The sequence below is a fragment of the Polypterus senegalus genome, chromosome 8 (genome assembly GCF_016835505.1).
Source record: "Polypterus senegalus isolate Bchr_013 chromosome 8, ASM1683550v1, whole genome shotgun sequence".
Classification (NCBI taxonomy): domain Eukaryota; kingdom Metazoa; phylum Chordata; class Cladistia; order Polypteriformes; family Polypteridae; genus Polypterus; species Polypterus senegalus.
Genome location: NC_053161.1, coordinates 139,773,922 through 139,793,960, shown reverse-complemented (window position 1 = coordinate 139,793,960; position 20,039 = coordinate 139,773,922). Strand labels below are relative to the sequence as shown.

The following is a 20,039-nucleotide window of genomic DNA, read 5'->3' as shown; positions in this document are numbered from 1 at the left end:
CCTTCTCGTTTTCACGACCCTGTCGTTTCCTCTCATGATCTCTTCTTAACCTTTCTCTAATCTCACAGGTTGCTTTGTGGCAATCCAAAGAGTAAGGCAATATACATGGAGCAATGGTTATAAAAGGGGAACACATAGGTATCTAGGCTCTTTAAAGCATAAATAGGGATCACTTCACTGACATTTGAGCAAGCCACGGTACAAATATGAGACGCGCAGCACTCGCTGGCTACAACGTAACAACAATAATTTCCGGAACGTGCTGTTACGTTGTCATTCATTTTACCCACTGTCTTTCTTTCATTCATATGTTATGTAGGCACGTACCATTTATCTTCGGAAATCTCATTCCCTAACCAGGCCTCAGGAGCTAACCAGCGTAACACTGTCCACCACCCCTTTCGTTATTCCGGCACATTGTTGACATCCGTGAGTAACAACAACGTACTAAACTGGAAGGTGGTCTACGCATGTGTGGAATTCTCGGACAAACAAAGATCAAGATCTAAATGAAGATCTCTTTAGTTAATTTAAAGCACAACAATTTGTTTAGTTTGAATGTCTGCGTTTTGAGGTGTGATTGGAGTACTACAGTCTCCAGTAGTATAAGCCTGGAGGAGATTCTTAATGCAATGCCTATGTTTTAGCTGTCTCTCTACTGCCATCTAGTGCTTCTTCTAATTCATTCGCGGACAAACAAAGATCAAGACGCAAATGAAGATTATATATAGAGATAACATATATATAATAAAGAAAACTGTAATTAAAACCACCAAAACAGCCCCAGAATGCTCTCTCCAATTATTTAATGGCTCTAGCTATACACCAGTCAGAGTGCTTAGTACTCCAAATACTCTGGATGGTGTGAACGGTACCCGGGCACAGACAGGCGGACATGTTGTTTTGACACCACCACACGTTTATTTACAATAATATTTACAAGAATAGGTCACCAAGACCCCAAACAATGGTCACAAAGACCTAGTCACGTGCACAAACCCCCAAATACCCAATGTCCTGGCCACAATGCCTTTCTTCGGGCCGCCTCCACTCTTCACAGCTTCGTCCTACCTCCACCCGACTCCAGCTCTGAATGACGGGAGACGGCCCCTTTTATGAAGGACCCGGATGAGCCCCAGGTGTTCCCGGCAATCTTCTGGCCACGCCCCAGCGTGGCGGAAGTGTCGGCTGTCCTCCCGGCTGCTCCCCGGGCACCGTCTCAAGTCTTCCCCCCAGCACTTCCTGGTGTGGCAGGAGTGCTGGGGAAACAAATCCCCAAGGCATTGGGGCGCCTCCTGGCGGTGACCACGGGCCCCTACAGGGAAGAGCTTCCAAGCCCTTGACCCGTGGCTCCCAAAACAACCCGGAAGGCGCACCCCGTGATCAGGCCGGGCTCTGACCCTCTTCCGGTCCCTCCTGGCGTCCCGGCCGGGTCATAGCCCCTGGCATCCCTGACAGTGCCCCACAGCCAGCGAAGACCACTCGTGGGTAAGAGCGACCCGTCCCGCGAGGGCAGCAGAGCTCCGAAACGGGTCCCACTCGAGGATAGCCGGGGTCCGGCCCCTCTTCCGGTCCCTCCTGGCGTCCCGGCCGGGTCATAGCCCCTGGCATCCCTGACAATGGTTTTACAGAAACAGTTTGCAAGCCCTAGATTCTCTGCCAAGAAAATGTTGTGTTTTGATTTTATTGTATTTAGTTGTTAAATGTGTTGTATTTTTTATAATTATTACAGTCACAAAGCTTCATTATTATTTTCCGTATTTACTTTCCTGTGAAGGGCAGCACGGTGGTGCAGTGCTAATGTTGCTGCTTCACAGTAAGAAGACCAGGGTTCACACCCCTGGTCTTTCCTGTGTGGTGCTTACAGGTTTTCCCCGTGACTGTGTGGGTTTCCTACGCAGGTTCTGGTTTTCTTTTGCCATCTAAAGGCATGCAGGTTAGGTGAATTGGAGACACTAAATTGGCCCTAGTGTGTGGTTGATGTGTGTATTTGTGCTGCGATAGACTGGCACCCTGTCCAGGGTTTATTCCCACCTTGTGCAACCTGGGGAAGTTTCCCACACCCCCTGCGACTCTGGTCTGGATTAAGTGGGTTAGAAGATGAACTGACTTGCCATTGAATACTGTATGGTTGCCCAAAAGTTCAAGCAGCAGAAAATATCAAGAGGGATAGCAGCGTTAAAAGGTGAAGTGTTCAAAATCAGCATGGACTGTTCAAAATTAGTAGGTATGAATTTAAAACAAAAAGAAGGGATACATATAATTCAAGGTGAAGAGTTTTGCTAGATCTTTGAGAAAATGCTGCTTTAAGATCTTTGATACAGCACTTACATAGACTACTGTACATATGAGGCCCAACCACTAACTGGTTGTGAGTAGGCCCTATGTGTTAAGTCCTTTACTGATGGAGTTAAGTGTATGGCTACATTATTGTCAAGTTTGGCATAACTGAAGTCAATCATTTGTGCTGCTTTAGCTAGCAATGTCAAAACCCGGATCCCAGCTTCAAAGCATTCAACAGTTAAATGTCCAATTCATGACAGACAAAGACATTGCCCTATTCAGATTTACTGAAGTGTACTGTGAAAGTGCTAAAAATGAAAAAGGCTGCTCAGGTTCTGTGAACCCTGCAAGCCATGTGGTAGTCTGATTTCAAGTGAATGATACAGTTTCCATTCGACTGACAGTCAGTGACATTCTTTAGTGCATTTTTTGAATCATCCATGGCAACCTACAAAGCTTCATTTTACCTCATGTAGAAGGCTGCTGTGATCTAAAAGAAATGAAAAATAAATTTAGCTTTTTCTAAAAGTAGGATGACCCTCGCCTGTTCAAGAATTTGAAAGAAGAGATGGTGAATGGTACTTCCTTGGAAAGACCAAATTATGAAATAGATTTTACCATTTGTAGAAGTAACTTTAAAATCCTTTAAAAAATAAACTGTATCTGCATCAACGTGAGCAGGTTATTTGCTTGTTACTTAGGCAGACTCTTTTATGCTTTTATATTGCATAAGAAAGAACAAGCAATGTTAAAATAATGGAGGACCACTGCTTATGGAAGAATCGAGTGGCACAGCTAGGTTTATACTTCTGTCCCACTTAAGCAATATTGTCAAACTGAAAAAAAGACTAACTGGATAACTGCAAATGGAGACTCTTTAAAAAGAGCTACTAGAGCAGGGAAGGGTCAGAGTGGGGCTGGGGGTTCCTCATGTTAATTAAAATGTTGAGGGGGTAGACTCTGGAAGAACAGTTAACAATTAGCAAGCAGCAGAAAAGAGAAGGCAGAGCAGTAAGAGAATGAGAACGAAATTGTGTAAAGCAAGCCAGGACATCAACTACACCTGTCTGAGGGATTTACACTAGAAGCAATTTCAGATAAAGTACAGCAGTAAGACTGCCATACATACTCAAATGATGACAACATTATGCAGGTATTCATTAGGGAATATTTACATCATTATTTTGTAACTAGAAAATACATAGCACATCTTTAATTAAATTTCATGGAAGCAAATTAAATTCTTTGCACAATCCAGAAAAAAACATCATCTCATCCTATACAGAGAGCATATTCCTGCTAGCATTATCAATCAATAACTCTCGACAGCAACAGCCCATATTGACATTGGATTCCCATGAACAACTACTGTTCTCTTTTGTAGCCTCATGGACTGATACCCTCCTTGTCCTGAAAGTCCATCTTCTGCACATCCAGTTCCAGGTCTAGCTGGACATAAGACAAGTAGGACGAACAAAGTCGACCACTGTGGTGGAAATTAATTTTGCATTATTTCTATTAGAAGATGTATAAATCAAACAATGATTGAGTAGCTTTGGATATTGCCTTTCGAACTATGTGAAAGATTATCTTTAAAGCTTCATGAAAAATACACATTCAAGTCAAAGGTAATTATTATATATGGATGTAAAACATTTTGTCAGTAATTGCTATAGCAGTAACACTAGCTGTTCATTTTTGTTAATTTGTTCTTTACTTTATTTAATGTTTCTCTTAGAAATGATTGGGTACTTTTTTAAAACACGTATAAATTATATGTAAATATGCTAATAACTAGATATATAATAAAATTAATAATAATGAGCAAATTAGTAGAATATTTTTGATTTGTTATTAGAATATGCTATTACATCCTAAGCACCATATATAGTAAAAATATATATATATATATATATATATATATATATATATATATAGGTTCACCGACAAAAGCGTGATAGACATATGCACCCCGACAAAACAGCAACCAACAAATGAGCGCCGACAAACCCGCTAACTGGTTTTCGACAAATGCGCGCCGATAAAATCACCACAACAAAATCGCGAGAGAGGCCAAGAGAGTGGGACAGCCTTGCTGCAATTCTTCCTACATATGCAGGGTGTGATCTTAAGGACTATCTGCGTGCCGTGCTGATGGCATGCCGCGTCTCATAATATTGACTTCTAAAATAAACTTTATTATATATGCTTTAAACTAGTAATTCATATTTAATGAAACTTTCGCGATTTTGTCGGCACGCTTTTAATCGGCTATTTTGTTGTCGCATATGTCTATCGCAAAAGACGGGTCACATATACTGTATATATATATATATATATATATATATATATATATATATATATATATATATATATATATATATATATATACACGTACACACAGTCTTCACATTTAGCATTTACCCTTCTGCTTCACAGTTTAAAATTACAAAAGAAACAACTCAGACATGACTAAAGTGCACATTACAGACTTTAATTTAAGGGTATTAGCAGACATTTCGGTCACTCCATGCAGAAATTACACTTTTTCTACATGGTCCCCTTATTTCAAGGCACTATAATGTTTAGGACAATTGGCATCACAGGTGTTTGTGATTCCTCAGGTGTGTTTCATTCCTTCATAAGATACCTTGGCTGGCTTCTACCCTTGGAGCCTGTAGTTACGTTTGTACAACATGAGGACAAGAGCTAGACCTAAATCAACTGTGTGAAATTTCATTAAGAGGAAAGAATGTAATGGTGAGCTCAGTAATCACAAAGGAACTTGTAGGCCAAGGAAAACCTCCAACTACTGAGGACAGAAGTGTCCTTACTATGGTAAAGAAAAAGCCGCAAATGCCTGTCTGACAAATCACAGACAGTCGTTAGGAGGCAGATGTGCATGTGCCAGAGCCGACTACCCGCAGAAGACTTCATGAACAGAAATAGAGGCCACAGTGCAAAATGCAAATCACTAGTCAGCCACACACACAGGATCGCCAGATTAGTTTGCTGAAATAGTACTTAAAGAGCCTGTAATATTCTAGAAAAAGGTCTTGAGCACAGTTGAGACAAAGATGAACCTGTATCAGAGTGATGGCAAGAGCAAAGTGAGAAGACAAAAAGGAGCTGCCCAAGATGCAAAGCATACCACTTCATCTGTTAAACATGGTGGTGAGGATATTATGGCTTGGGCATGTATGGCTGCCACAGGTACTGGCACACTTAACTTCATTGATGATGACACTGCTGATGGCAGTGTCACAATGACTTCTGGGGTGTTCTAGTAAATACCTCCAAACTCATTGGGCAGCACTTCATCCTACAATAAGATAATGATGCCAAACATACTGCTAAGGCAACACATGAGTTTTTCAAAGCTAAAAAATCAGAAAATTCTTGAATGGCCAGCAAGTCACCTGATTTAAATCCAATTGAGCAGTCCTTCCATAAGCTGAACAGAAAACTTAAGGGGACAAGCCCCTAAAACAAGCAGGAGCTGAAGATGGCTGCATTAGAGGCTTGGCAGAGCATCATCAGAGAAGATCCTCAGCACCTGGTGATGTCGATGAATCTCAGACTTCAAGCAGTCATTACATGCAAGGGATATGCAACAAAGAACTAAATATGACTGCTTTAATAGATCTGCCATTGCTGTGTCCCAAACTTTAGGGTGCCCTGAAATAGGCAACTATGTATAAAAATTGTTGTTATTTCTTTATGGTGTGACCGAAATGTATGCAAATACACTTAAGTTAAAGTCTGCAATGTATAATTTAATCTTGTCTGATTTATTTGATTTGTAATTTTAAACTATGGAGCAGAGGGGTAAATCATAGAAAAAAAAAATGTCTTTGTCCCAAACATTATGGAGGGCAGTGTTTATCTCCTTTGTCATATTAAAACAGTGAACAATAATAGGATTATGAAATGCACATTTTTGCCAAAAATGAACAGTATGTTTTGAGGAAGCTGTGAAGAACAATGCAATGGCCAAGGCCTAATTTATTCCTGTGAGAAGTGGGAGTAACTACTCGTACTTAAATAGGGGACAGACCCTGTGGACAATAAACCAATCAAACTGGTAAAGTGAAGTTTGTTTTATTTGCTCCCTTACAGTACATGTTTGCAAATAGTATGTTATTACAAGACTGGTCTGCTCACTGCCATGTGGCCTTACTTTAGGGGAGCTGAGAAAGTAACAATTACTGAGACATGAAATTAAACTAGAATGCTTGTAAATGCTCTATGCTTAACCAGGAATGGCGAGATATTAAAAATAACCCATGAATAAAAGACATACCTCCACAATGCGTCAGCCCATAGAGTGTATATCCTTTGAAACATACACATTCAAAACTCCCAGGATAGTTGATACATGTGTGGTCACACGTTCTTTCAAATGAGCATTCATCAATATCTGCAAAAAAGAATTGTACATTTAAACAGGTAAAATAGGAAGACAGAACGTGCCGATGAATATTTCTTCTGAAAGCAGAGGCAGCACTTGAAGCTTTGCTTGGCATCTTTAGTATTTTATCAAGAGTATGGGATTACACTTTTCTGCGTACTAAATAAAAAAAACTTTAAGAAAAACACAAATGTTACTTATGAACGCCAAAATAGAAATTAAATACTCCATTATAAATGCCATGTTATTTAACTCTGCTCCCCTCAAAAGGAAAAATATCAATAAATCTTAAAATTACATCCACAATTTTTGAAACTGCCTAGTCTATTAGAAAAGCAGTGTCACAGGGAATCACTTCTTATTCTGGTGCCATTTTGTAAATGACAGGAACAAACAATGGCCTAAAAGTCAGACCATTACAGAATATGTTCACACATACACCAGTGCACTGGGACAATTTAGCATTTGAAATTAATCATCCCAACAGGATGTAAGTAAAGATTGCACGTACATAGGAACAAAAGGGAAAAATAGCATGTTAATCCCAGTTCATGTAACTTTTGCACTATTATCTACTATAACACATGACAACATGTTCCTTGCATTTATGTTTATGTTTAAAGAACAAAATTCTAATGTTTGTTCAATATTAACCTTTAACTGAATTCCACCCCTACTACCAATATTGACTTCGAAGGCACTAAAACATTAATAATTCTTATTACTTTTTTGCTGATACATCCCTGTGACAGGTCATACCATAGATCCTTTTTAATTAATCAGCTTGATGGGTGTACCTGTAAGTACCATGAGGGGGTGCTGTGAGCAGCAAGGGCATGTGTCCTGGCACTGTTGGGAAAAGGGTGCTGGGGAGAGGAACGTGAGTGAAAGGAAATGAGAGGGGTCCAGATTGAGATTGATAATTGGTAACTGCTAGAGGTGGTGGAATGTGGATTTGGGTACACAGGGATGAGAAGCTGACTAAGGCACTGCGTGGACCATGTGGGGGCATTGTAAGGTGAATGAGACAATCACTGGCAGCTGAGGGTAACTGGTCTTCTTCAAAATTGGGGTATTTAATGCCAGGAGTATTTAAGTTTAGATCTGGGGGTAGAGAAGGGGGGTTAGTAGTCTCTCAGATGAGTGATGCTGATTTTGTTTTAATCCCACAGAGTTTGAGTGTGAGGAGAAGCCACAGCTTTGTATTCTGAACTGCTGAATATCAGAGAATGAAAAGGAAAGAGAAGTGAGCACAATCGAGTCCCTGATTAATGTACCCGTGGTGGATGAAAGGTGAGTGCGTGGTCTGACAGAATGGGAAAATGGTGAGAGAGCAACAGAGAGGGAGTGAGATCGGGAATGAAAAGACAGTGGTGAAGACAAATTGTTTTGGAATGGGGGCTTCTGACAACCAAGATAGGGAGGTGTGGAATCAGTCATGGCGGTGGTGCTGCACATCTTAATCCATTTACTAGTGAAGATTATTTTTATGCCTATTAACACTGAAGGATGTTCATTGTTTGGAACTAATTTTTTAAAAGTATTTTCAACTTGATTTACAAATGTTTATCTTCAATCACTAGAATGGACTGGTTGAATTTTAAAAATGCACAATTTATTTATTACTAGTAGGGAACGCACAACAAAAAAAAGGTTCTGATATTTTGCACTTTGCTAAAAACTGTTGCCCGAGTCTATCATTCTCTCACTTTGGGGGTTCAACCATGAACTACAAAATGCTCAGGAGTGGTAGGCTAAGGGCAAAGGACAATCACAATTCCAAAAACTTGTGTATTAGGATAACTGGAGACTTGCTGTTTGCTTAAATTTAGAGAGCTTGTATAGCTTTGGCCTGTGAAGTTCCTGTGATTTCAAATCAGGGCTCACTCCTGCACTGTGCCCAATTCTACTGATAAAGGCTCCAGGCCAGTAACTAGTTTTCTCATTCACTTTCCTTTCCTTTCCTTTCCTTTCATGATTTAAAGAAAGACATCCATCAAGGATGGAAGTAAGGTGAACATAAAAGTACTCCCAAATGCAGTCTGGAATATGTTACATGACATTAGCATCACTGGAAAATGCTATAATGGCAACGGGCCAGTCTACTGTATCTAAAATTAGTTGTCAATTCCTATTCTGAGAACAATTTATTTTTATGTACTTGAAGGTCTTGAATGTTTTATAGTACATTCAACACAATGATAGGCAAGAGCTTTATTTTGCTCTGTCTAGAATGCTGCATGTAAAAAACTATTTTCTAAAATCTGTGTCAGTTTATTTTTACAATTTAAGACAATGCTTCCTTGAAGAAGAATTGTGTCATGCTTGAAGAGATATATTGTTCAATTTGGTCCTCACCATAAATTCACTGTAAAGCCCTAAGCAATTGACTACAGCTGTCAATCATATTTGATATAAAATTTCTTTGGACACAACCCACAGGGTTCAGCTCCTTAAATACATGAATTCAGAAATAAAAACTTCTTTTTTTGCTTGCTCATGTTAGGGGTTGCCACAGCGGATCATCTTTTTCCATATCTTCCTGTCTTCTACATCTTACTCTGTTACACCCATTACCTGCATGCCCTCTTTTTTTTCGTTATAAACCTTCTCTTAGGCCTTCCTCTTTTCCTCTTAGCTATGAAGAGGATGAAGAACGGAAAGGCTGTTGGTCCAGATGACATGCCTATGGAAGCATGGAGGTGGTTAGGAGAGATGGCAGTGGAGTTTTTAACCAGATTGTTTAATGGAATCTTGGAAAGTGAGAGGATGCCTGAGGAGTGGAGAAGAAGTGTAGTGGTATCAGTTTTTAAGAATAAGGGGGATGTGCAGAACTGTAGTAACTACAGGGGGATAAAATTGATGAGGCACAGCATGAAGTTATGAGAAAGAGTGGAAGCTAGGTTAAGAAGTGAGGTGATGATTAGTGAGCAGCAGTATGGTTTCATTCCAGGAGAAAGCACCACAGATGTGATATTTGCTCTGAAGGTATTGATGGAGAAGTATAGAGAGGGCCAGAAGGAGTTGCATTGCGTCTTTGTGGACCTGGAGAAAGCATTTGACAGGGTGCTTCGAGAGGAGTTGTGGTATTATATTAGGAAGTCGGGAGTGGCAGAGAAGTACTGCATGTAAGAGTTGTACAGGATATGTACGTGGGAAGTGTGACTGTGGTGAGGTCTTACATTAGAGATTGGCTCTGAGCCCTTTCTTATTTGCAATGATGATGGACAGGTTGATGGATGAAAGTAGACAGGAGTCCCCGTGGACTATGAAGATTGCGGATTACATTGTGATCCGTAGTGAGAGTAGGAAGCAGTTGAGGAGACCCTGGAGAGGTGGAGATATGCTCTAGAGAGGAGAGGAATGAAGGTCCTAAGAACAAGACAGAATACATGTGTGTGAATGAGAAGGAGGTCAGTGGAATGGTGAGGATGCAGGGAGTAGAGTTGGTGGATGAGTTTAAATACTTGGGATCAACAGTACAGAGTAACAGATATTGTGGAAGAGAGATGAAAAAGAGAGCGCAGGCAGGGTCGAACAATCCATCTTTTTTCCTTACAGTGTTATCTATTAATTAGCCACATTACCTATTGAAGACTGGATACAAACATATGGATCTTACCATTTAATTATATAGTCAACTTATTTTACGTAATGTGGCTCACAGCATACACTGTGACAGGCAAGTTTTTTTTTTTTTATATAAATGAGAATACAACATTGTATGAAACTGAAAAGCTCAGTGATGCATTAAAACATTTAAACAGTAAGAATCCAGAAGTGACTGACACTATATGGAGATGAGACACTATAGATTCCAAACTGGATAACGTTAATTGTTTTCATCAATCCCATATTTTATGTGACACTCCTAGTACTTGCCATTTAATGTGAATCTTTCATATTTTATATTTATAATAATACATTATGACATGTTACATTATATAGAACATTATATTTCATTTGTGATAATGCTCATCTCAAATGAGCCATATAGTCGAAGCAAGCACCATACACACATTTAGTGGTTTCCACAATGTCTTTAATCAAGTTTTCTGCAGCACACATGGCTGGTTTATTTTTAAAATGTAATTAAATCCAATGTTTCTCTGTATTCGAAGGGTATAACCAGTTTCTTCATGAAACAGCTTTTCTGCAGCTTGTTCATCATGTAATGCAAATAGCAAGTAACACTGCACTTGTAAACACAACTGGTTTGTAATTATTTTTCTAAGAACTTCAATCCATGTTGCCCACATGGATTCACTACAGAATGCCTTTCTTCTGAAAGCAGCAGGCTAATTTTATGATGTTAATTAACCTGAGATCAACATCTGTAAACAGGCTTGCTCTAGAGGACAATTACATCTATTACCTAACTACAGAGGACATTCTTTATGTTGCAATATGTTTATATATTTGAATGTACTGTACTGAATGTGCCAAGCTCTTCCTTTCTTCAATGCTGTGCTTATGAAAATATGAGCTGCACACTTTGAGCATAGGTTTCAACAGAGTAGCGGAAATACAGAATTATTAATCACTAAGCATATGATGAAACACACACAAGTACGTACAGCCTCAAAAATTGAACCAGTTTTCAAATATTTTCACAATATGACTTGGTAAATGCAATGTCTCTGTGTACTTTACAATAACGGCAATTGTAAACAAGAGCATAAGGTAGGAGAGTCCATCTATGAGGAGTTTAAACATTCAGCGTGGATTTGTCTATTTAGGTTTTCTAGTTTTATTCCGACATCTAAAGGATAGGTATGTTAGAATAAATGACAAACTAAATGACTAGCACCTCATCCATCTGTGGTTCCTTCCTAGTGCACAATGCTGTCTAGATAAAGCTGTGGTGCCTCAGATCCTGGTATTAAACTGGTGTTAGAATATTACGATATATATCAATGCAAAATTACATTCTCTTGTGTCCAAGTTCCTTCCCCTTTCAAACGAAGTGTATGTTGGGTTACCTGGCAGTTCTGAATTGGACCAGGTTGTACAGCTGTTCACAGTTCCAGAGTCCGGGGTCACTGGCTGAATAAAGTGTGAAATTTCAACCTCTGTCTATTTGGATTTATTTTAAGACACTACCATTTACTTCCCACATCCCAAAGACACGTATATTAGGTTAACTGGTGACTCAAAATGAACCCTAAATGAAAGTGTGTAGTGTTGCATTACCATGTCCTGTGATGAATGTGCAACCACAAAAGGGTTCATTGTTGCTGAGACTGGCAGTAGAAAAAATAGATTTGAAAATGGAGAGCTGCATACACCAGTTCAGTGTGCACAAGTGTGGGAGTGGTCTTCATGGTCCCTGCCATACCCTGGTGGTGTATGCAGATTTCCTGCTCCTTGCCTTTTCCTACCAAGATAAGCTCCATGTCTTTATCTTGCTAGCAAATGTCTGCCATTCCTCTGGGATGCACAATCTGTCAAACGAGGAACATTTACAGTTATAAGTTAACGTAATGCTTTCAGATATAAGTGGAATCCAGACCCAATAGAGAATATGAGCAGGCCAGCACTTGAAGCCAAAAATAGCATTATCCACTGCGCTACCATGCTGCTTGAATATGCGAGTATATACAGTATATATCCATTTATTATTATGTGGTTTAACATTTGATAGGAATTTCAGTATTTGTAACTTGTAAATAAGTTGCATCTAGGTGTGCTCCTCTTTAGTTATACCATAAGTGCAATTGCAAATGACATCCTGTAATTTGGATTTGTAAGCTGCTTTGACCAAAGGAATTATTTAAATAATATTAGTTAAAGGGCAACAATGACCACACTTTAACATTAGTCACCGTATTGTTTATTTAACTTGTTTATTTAACAGAGGGGGAGGGTATTACAGTTTTTCTCGATTGGTTTGGCTCATTTCTTGAAACCGAGATGACATTCTCAAAATAACATGGACAGATCTCCAAACCACCTTGCAAATGTTCACAACAGAATGGCATTTCTCATTGATTTCATCAAATTGCAAATGCCTTAGTACATGTCTCAAGTGTCTCAGTGCATCTTTGCAAATGGTTAAGTACAAGTAGCCTGCAGTTAGCACAATAAGCCCACATTTAGCACATTTTCCAAATAAATAGATCTTGCTGATCTAAACTGATTAGTTGATTCTCAGTCTAATGGTTGTTCTCTCCAAAACATGTCAGCATGATTTCATCGTGTAAGTCATCATATGCACAATAGTCTGTTCAATTGTCAAAATTAGTCAAGAACATAATACCATGAACACCATATATGAATTTCTTGGAACATTTGATAAATTCATGACAGTAATTGACAATCAGGTGAAATTAGAACTTGACCAACGAAGGAGGAGTTTCCCACATCTCAGATGACCAACCAAACAGTTTGTTTAGTTACCTGACAGGTGCTGTCTATTGTTGTGAATGCTGCCAAACGTGTATATATAGAGCTTGGCTAGGGCCAGTACCATTTGAACATGGAGGTACCTCACCAAGTAAATCAAGAAGGGCAACCTCCTGCTCGAGGAAGAAGAAGAGGAGGAGGAGGAGGAGGAAGAGGAAGAAGAAGAAGAGGCGGAGGAGGAGGAGTGAGGATGCGTGGTGGTGGAATAGGGGGAAGAGGCCGAGGAGCACGAAGACACCATGCTGTCCCGGATGAGATTCGGGCCACAATTGTAGACCATGTGGTTAACCATCGCCTGACAATGGCAGAGGCTGGGCCGAGTGCAGCCTAATGTGCCTCGCTCTACTGTCTCCTCCATCATCCAAACCTTTCGCAGGGAAAACAGGTATGTACTCAGTCAATGATGGAGTCATTACAGTATACAGTACTGTGCATACTGTAAAGCAAGACATGTATAAACTCTTCATTCCGTGTGTGTGTGTGTAGGCCCACAGTACTGTAATATATTACCTCAATGTGATGTTGCAATATGATGTTACAGTACAGTAACTCATTCTGTAACAAATACGGCATACATTACGAATTGTCATACAGTGTTGTCCTTTGACTTCTACGTCTAGGATTGGACGACAACCTCACATGGGTGGCAGAAGAAAACTTCTCAATGAACAACAAGAACAAGAGATCTGTAACATGGTGATTGCAAATAATGCTCTCACTTTGAGACAGATCCGTGATGCAATCCTTCAAGACAATGCCATATTCCAAAATGTCAACTCTATCAGCATCTCCACAATAGACCGGGTATTGAAGAAGCATCAGATGACCATGAAGCAGATTTACAGGGTACCATTTGAGAGGAATTCTGACAGAGTGAAAGAGCTGCGGTACCAGTATGTGCATGTAAGTCAGTTATTGGTTGTCTATTATAGTAACATTACAGTAAGCAGTGGTTCCCAATTTGTTTGGTTTTCAGTATCCTCTTTACCTTTAGAATCCAGCTTTATCTGACTACAGCATTTTGCCTAAAACTGCAACAGTGTTTCTCCCTCTTTGTGTCAAATACTCCCTGCAGTGCCTCTGCATAGGCCTGTACCCCAGGTTTGGAACCACTGGAGTAGTGGCCAGTAGCAGGCTATATTGAACTTGTGGAGGAGAACATAGAACAATCCCATGTAATTTTCTATTTCTGTTGTGTATGACTCCTCTATATGACTGATTTGATTTTTTACTCTATTGTAGAGAATAATGGCATTGGAAGGGAATGAAACATCTCACATCCTTGTATTTGTCGATGAGGCTGGTTTCAACCTGGCCAAGGGCCGCAGGCGTGGCCGTAACATCATTGGTCAGCGGGCCACGGTGGATGTCCCAGGCCAGCGAGGGGGCAATTTAACAATGTGTGCTGCCATATCTGAGAATGGTGTGGCCACACACATCCCCAGTTTAGGCCCATATAACACTCAAAAGCTCCTCATTTTCTTGGACCGTCTTTATACACATCTGGTCCCAGAAAATGAGAGAGGTCTCGAAGGGCCTCACCTACCACACTATGTGATCGTGTGGGACAATGTAAATTTCCACCGTGGGCGCTCATCAGGGCCTGGTTCACCACCCATCCAAGGATGCTCATGGAGCTACTACCACCATACTCTCCTTTCCTTAATCCCATTGAGGAATTTTTTTCCGCTTGGAGGTGGAAAGTCTATGAACATCAGGCTCAAGACCAGAGATCCCTGCTCCATGCAATGGATGCTGCATGTGAGGACATTACAGGGGATCAGTGTAGGGGATGGTTGAGACATTCGCGCCGTTTCTTCCCTCGCTGCATCGCAAGGGAAAATATCCGCTGCGATGTGGATGAGAATCTATGGCCAAACAGAGCAGCGTGGATGGCCAGGAGGATGAGGATGGTGGCCAGGAGAGGGACGGTGGCGACAACAACCAGTGAAAGTTACCTTAGTTGTGAAACTTTATTTACTGTAAGCCCTACTGTAGGCTAGATATAATTTTTCTTGTTTTTGTTTGTGTTTATATTTCGTACATGTACAGAATACTGTATACATTTTTATGTACTCTAATGTATGGAAGTTACTTTATGTGTGTCAATAAAATGATTACAATTTCCTTGGAAGTAGGAGTGCAGTGTGTCTGATGTCAAACTTTGGAGGCTGCTCTTACTGTAAAATCCTTTTTTTTTCAGTTTTATACATAATTGTATTCTGTTGGCTAGACCTCTGCCATAGTGACAAAACATCTAGGCATTTTGACTTGCAGTGCTTACACGATGCCAAAGGGACGATGCATTTTGGGGGCACTAACTATTTAAATGGGAAAGGAATTTAGTTTTGACACATGGGTAAACTATTTTGGGAGAGATACGAGCTTTTGCAGGTGATCCATGGTGTTGTGCTAAACCATCCAGGTTATTTTGGAAAAACGCACTAAGTGAATGCAAATGAGCCAACGCAATTGAGAAAGATCTTTGACATTTTGATGGTACTGACTCTTTATATGGGAAAGGAATCTATTTTGAAGCATGTATGAACAGTTTTGGGAAAGATATGACCTTTTGCTAGTGAGCTGTAATGTTGCAGAACTGTAAGACTGTTTGGCCAAATGATCTTATAGTTTTAAGAATGTAATTTCTGTTTCAAGAAATGAGCCAAACCAATCGAGAAAAACTGTAATAATTAAAAAAATTTAAAGCAGAAAAGAACATCTGACAAGTCAAAAAAGAAAAAACACTTTTAGTGGTTATGTGCGTTCATGATCAGTTTTCTTTTCACAATGTATAGTGTAGGGCCTGCATTATGAAATGTACTTAGAACACTTTAAAGAGTTGAACACATGACATTTGAAGTATCGTATTAACAACAGCCCAAAGAATGTTAAAATTCCTCAAACTGATGAATGAAAAATGATTTTTGCTTCCTTCGTAGAAAACTATACTTTAAGAATTTAGAGTCATTTAAGTCATTAATCACCACTACATAGTGACATTTTTATGGGACTGAATTACATCTAATGGAAATTAATAATACCCTTCTCCAAAGAAATAACACACTAAAATGCATTCACCTTTGAATTCCTCAGAAAACACTTTTAAAGAGGTATTTTGCAGGGCATCCTGTAAATTAAGGACCTTAGGTAATACAATATTTGGGGCGATGTAAAGGCTATCAATTACCAAAGCTGAAAGATCTGTTTTAAGGTCTTCTGTATTCAGTTTAAAAAAAAATGTCATACAGCCTACTAAATATCTAAGAAATCCAAGTAGATATAATAAGGTCACGGGATATAAATTATTCCTTGAATCATTTTATGACTCATGTTACAGAAGACAAAGGTTGGCTGGTATCTCAGCCAGGATGGATGGTTCCTTACCTGGCTGGGAAGTCTTGATTATAGGAAGGTAGAAATACCACCACCTGAGGCCTTGTGTTTCCGCAGTACAAGTGGCAGCAGCAGCTTTCTGGTGGGTATTCCATATACACCAATTAAGGGCTTCATGGGAACTGTAGTTCCGATGAACAGCCTTTTGTGGGAGCCACCAGAGGGAACTGTGGGGAGCAGGTTTCCTCATTTTAGGGAGGTTCTGTCTGACCCAGAAGTGCTTCCTGAATGCAGTGCAGTAATACCAGAAGTACTTGTGGGTCTAAGATAAAAGAAGTCACTCCTCTTCACCCATGGAGTCAAAATTGGGTGGATGAGGATAAAGCTGAGAAGGATAGGTGTGAAGGAAAGAAAATGAGAGAAGAGAAGCATTTATTGGGTGGTGTGTTTAGCAGAGAAGCCTGTATTGAAGGTACTTGTACAATAAATCACAGACTTGTGTCTGTGTTGTTGTGTCTGGGGTTTGGGGGTGCTGGTTTGCCCCTTACAGGTGAAACTCCAAACACGTCAATCTATAGAGATGATTAAAAATATCAGTGTTAATTGAGAGGTCCTGTAAATAGATCTGAGATGGCCTCCTTTTGTAAAATGTGACATATAAAGAAGCAGTCACTTACAGCTAAATTTTTGTATTGAGTGTCTTGACAAAGTGGTGAAGCTTGTTTTTGAAAGCTATGTCTGCAGTGCCATCACTGGAGCGCGACTTGACAACGTTGCCATTGCTCTGTACTTTTCTAAGAAATGTACTTCCCTGGAAAATGTTGTTTATTTTAATATTCAGGGAAGATGAAAAAGAAGAACATTGTATTCCACATAAATTCTTCTTGTCAGACAATTCTAAACTTTTCCAGAACGTACAAAGGTAACTACTCATCCATCCATTCATTTTGGATCACATTTATTTTTATCTAGGGTCACAGGGGATTAAAGTCTATGCCAGCAGCACTATGAGCAAGATGGTCAAACTATATTGGGAGCAGGGCACACTTACACAGACCCAGGCTCACCAATGCAGGGACAAACAATATTAAAGTCACCAACTGTTCTTACATACATAAACCTGAATATCAAAATAGATTATCTCTGGAGTTTTCACTAGAATTTCAGCTACACATTCAAGCAGTTGGAAACTGTTGGCACACTGTATCAATGCATAGCTCCCAAAAGAGTCCCTGTGAAATCACTTTACAGGTCACACATGTGCACTCTCACAGCCGCAAAGGCACCGTATGCTATATGACTGCAATGTTAAAAGAAGACAGTAAGCGTAAACTTGCATAAATAAAAACTGCAAAGTGCTCTTATGCCTTTCACTTGATGCTGCATCATATCTGGAAAATTAAGTAAATAAAGAAACCTGATACACTGAGCATCTTCTTGTGTTTAATATTTTAATTTCATGGTATTAAATAAATATATTTGTGCTTTTTGCTATACTGCTTCCTATACAGTAAGTTTTATTTAAAAGTTTGCCCCTCACTGCTTCCCACAAATTACAAACATCACCAAGGTGGTAGATTTTATAGTAGTCATAAAAAGATAAATGTGTCATAAATTTTTAGAAAACTCAACACTTAGCTCTACATTTTAGAGAATTATTTAAAAAAATATCGGTTGTGCAGTGGCACACCAGTTAAAACTAGTGCTTCACAACTTGACGGTCCTGAATTTGAATCACAGCACTTTATAGAGTTTGTAGGGGTACTTAGTTTTCATGCACAACCCAAAGATGTGTACCGTAGCCCGACTGGCAATTCAGAACTGAAATGAGTGTGTGTGTGTGTGTGTGTGTGTGTATGTGTGAGTATGCTTTGTGGTGAATTGGCACCTTGTCCACAGTTATTTTTTACTTTATGCATAAGATTTGGCTCCTCACAACCTTGAAAGATAAAATTAAATTTAAAAACAAATGGATCAATGAATGATTTACAGTGGATTGGATTAGATTAGATTATGATAAACTTTATTAATCCCTCAGGGAAAATCTGAGGCATACATCATCATAAACATAAAAAATTATGGATACAAACTAACAAGAGAAATAATACAGCCTATTGAACTATCAGTTGATAAGTAAATAAATAAATTAAAATACACTTAATGAATATATCAGGTGGAAGCATTGAATGACCCAAAGAGGTGGTTCTCAGCACACAATGTGGTGGAATGAGCCTGCAGCTAAAACTGCTCCAAGTGAGCGCCTCCTGGAGGGGATGGAGGGGATTTTCCATAATGGCATCCAATTTTGCCATCATTTACCGGGTGGATGCGAAAGAATGTTACATGCATTACAGTAAGGGAGTTGAGAAAAATGAATAGGTGGGCAGCGTCATTAAAAATTAAAGAAGTAATTGTTTCATATTGCATAGTCTGAACACTACATATACTGTAAGCTCTTTAACAATACATGGCCATTTCCACCCACATTTCCCTACCCTGGTAACGTTAAACTTGTGATATTGACAACTGCAGCTTGTTTTTATACTTTGTGTCAAACATCAGGAGTTCTACTCTAAGAACAAGCCCAAGGCACATGCTTTGTTAGTCATCTGTCTTTCAATGGCTTATCATTTGTAGCTCCCTTATGTTTTTCTGTTAATATGCTTCATTTTTCTTCCATTAAATAATAGTTCATTCACAGATTCTTAAATATAATTTTTACATATATATGTAGTAAAGTTATACAGTATTACTAAATATATAATTTGTCCTGGTTAATTTTCATGGGCCTAACACAACTTTCTTCAGTACTAATCTATCTGATAAAAGGCAAAGCCCTCACTGACTGACTGACTGACTGACTCACTCACTCACTCACTCATCACTAATTCTCCAACTTCCCGTGTAAGTAGAAGGCTGAAATTTGGCATTCTCATTCCTTAGAGCTTACTTACACAAGTTGGACATGTTTCATTTCGAAATTCTACGTGTAATGGTCATAACTGAATCCTACTTACGTACATATATACATCCATAGCCTGCAGCTCGGTCGCCTTGTGAGGCGGCGTTGCGTCCCCCATCCCCACGCCTCCCACGTAATTGGCTGCCTGCCCATATAAGGCTGTCTGTCGCGCCAGTCTCTTCATTCCCTTCCTTGCTTTGCCACGGGATTCATGTCTCCTTGCTGATAGCTGCAGCCTTTTTATTTAATCCACGGCTTCTCCGCTGTTTTATTGTGCTGATAACTGCAGCCTTTTTATTTAATCCACAGCTTTTATTTTTTATTTTATTGTTCGTTTATTACGCTTATAGTTATTGTGTAGGTATTTTAGAGTTAGTTTACATTGTTCAGGTACCCATTTCTTTTACCGTTCCAACCGTACCCCCATTAACATGTCTATTGAGGTGATCACCATCGATCAAAGAACTGTCACTTACCAAGTGGTTTCCATGCCCGGAAATGCTGCCTCCCTTTTCAATTCTCTGTGTTACATATTGCACGGCCATATAAGGCTCACTTTTGATATCTGGTGGAAAATTGTGTCTTATGTATTGAATGACTGGGACAGGTTCAAGGTGTGGACTGATGACGGTACAGGAGATA

The 20,039-nt window shown here is 39.5% G+C and overlaps 1 protein-coding gene across 2 annotated transcripts in view; it reads right to left on the bottom strand.

Annotated features, from left to right (window-relative positions):
• Nucleotides 1-20,039, bottom strand: part of scube1 (signal peptide, CUB domain, EGF-like 1) — a 542,580-nt gene that overhangs the window by 73,461 nt on the left and 449,080 nt on the right. For both annotated transcript variants that reach the window (XM_039761828.1, XM_039761830.1), the window contains one exon: nt 6,587-6,703. In XM_039761828.1, the coding sequence (XP_039617762.1) occupies nt 6,587-6,703 (117 nt within the window). The remainder of the gene's footprint in view (nt 1-6,586; nt 6,704-20,039) is intronic.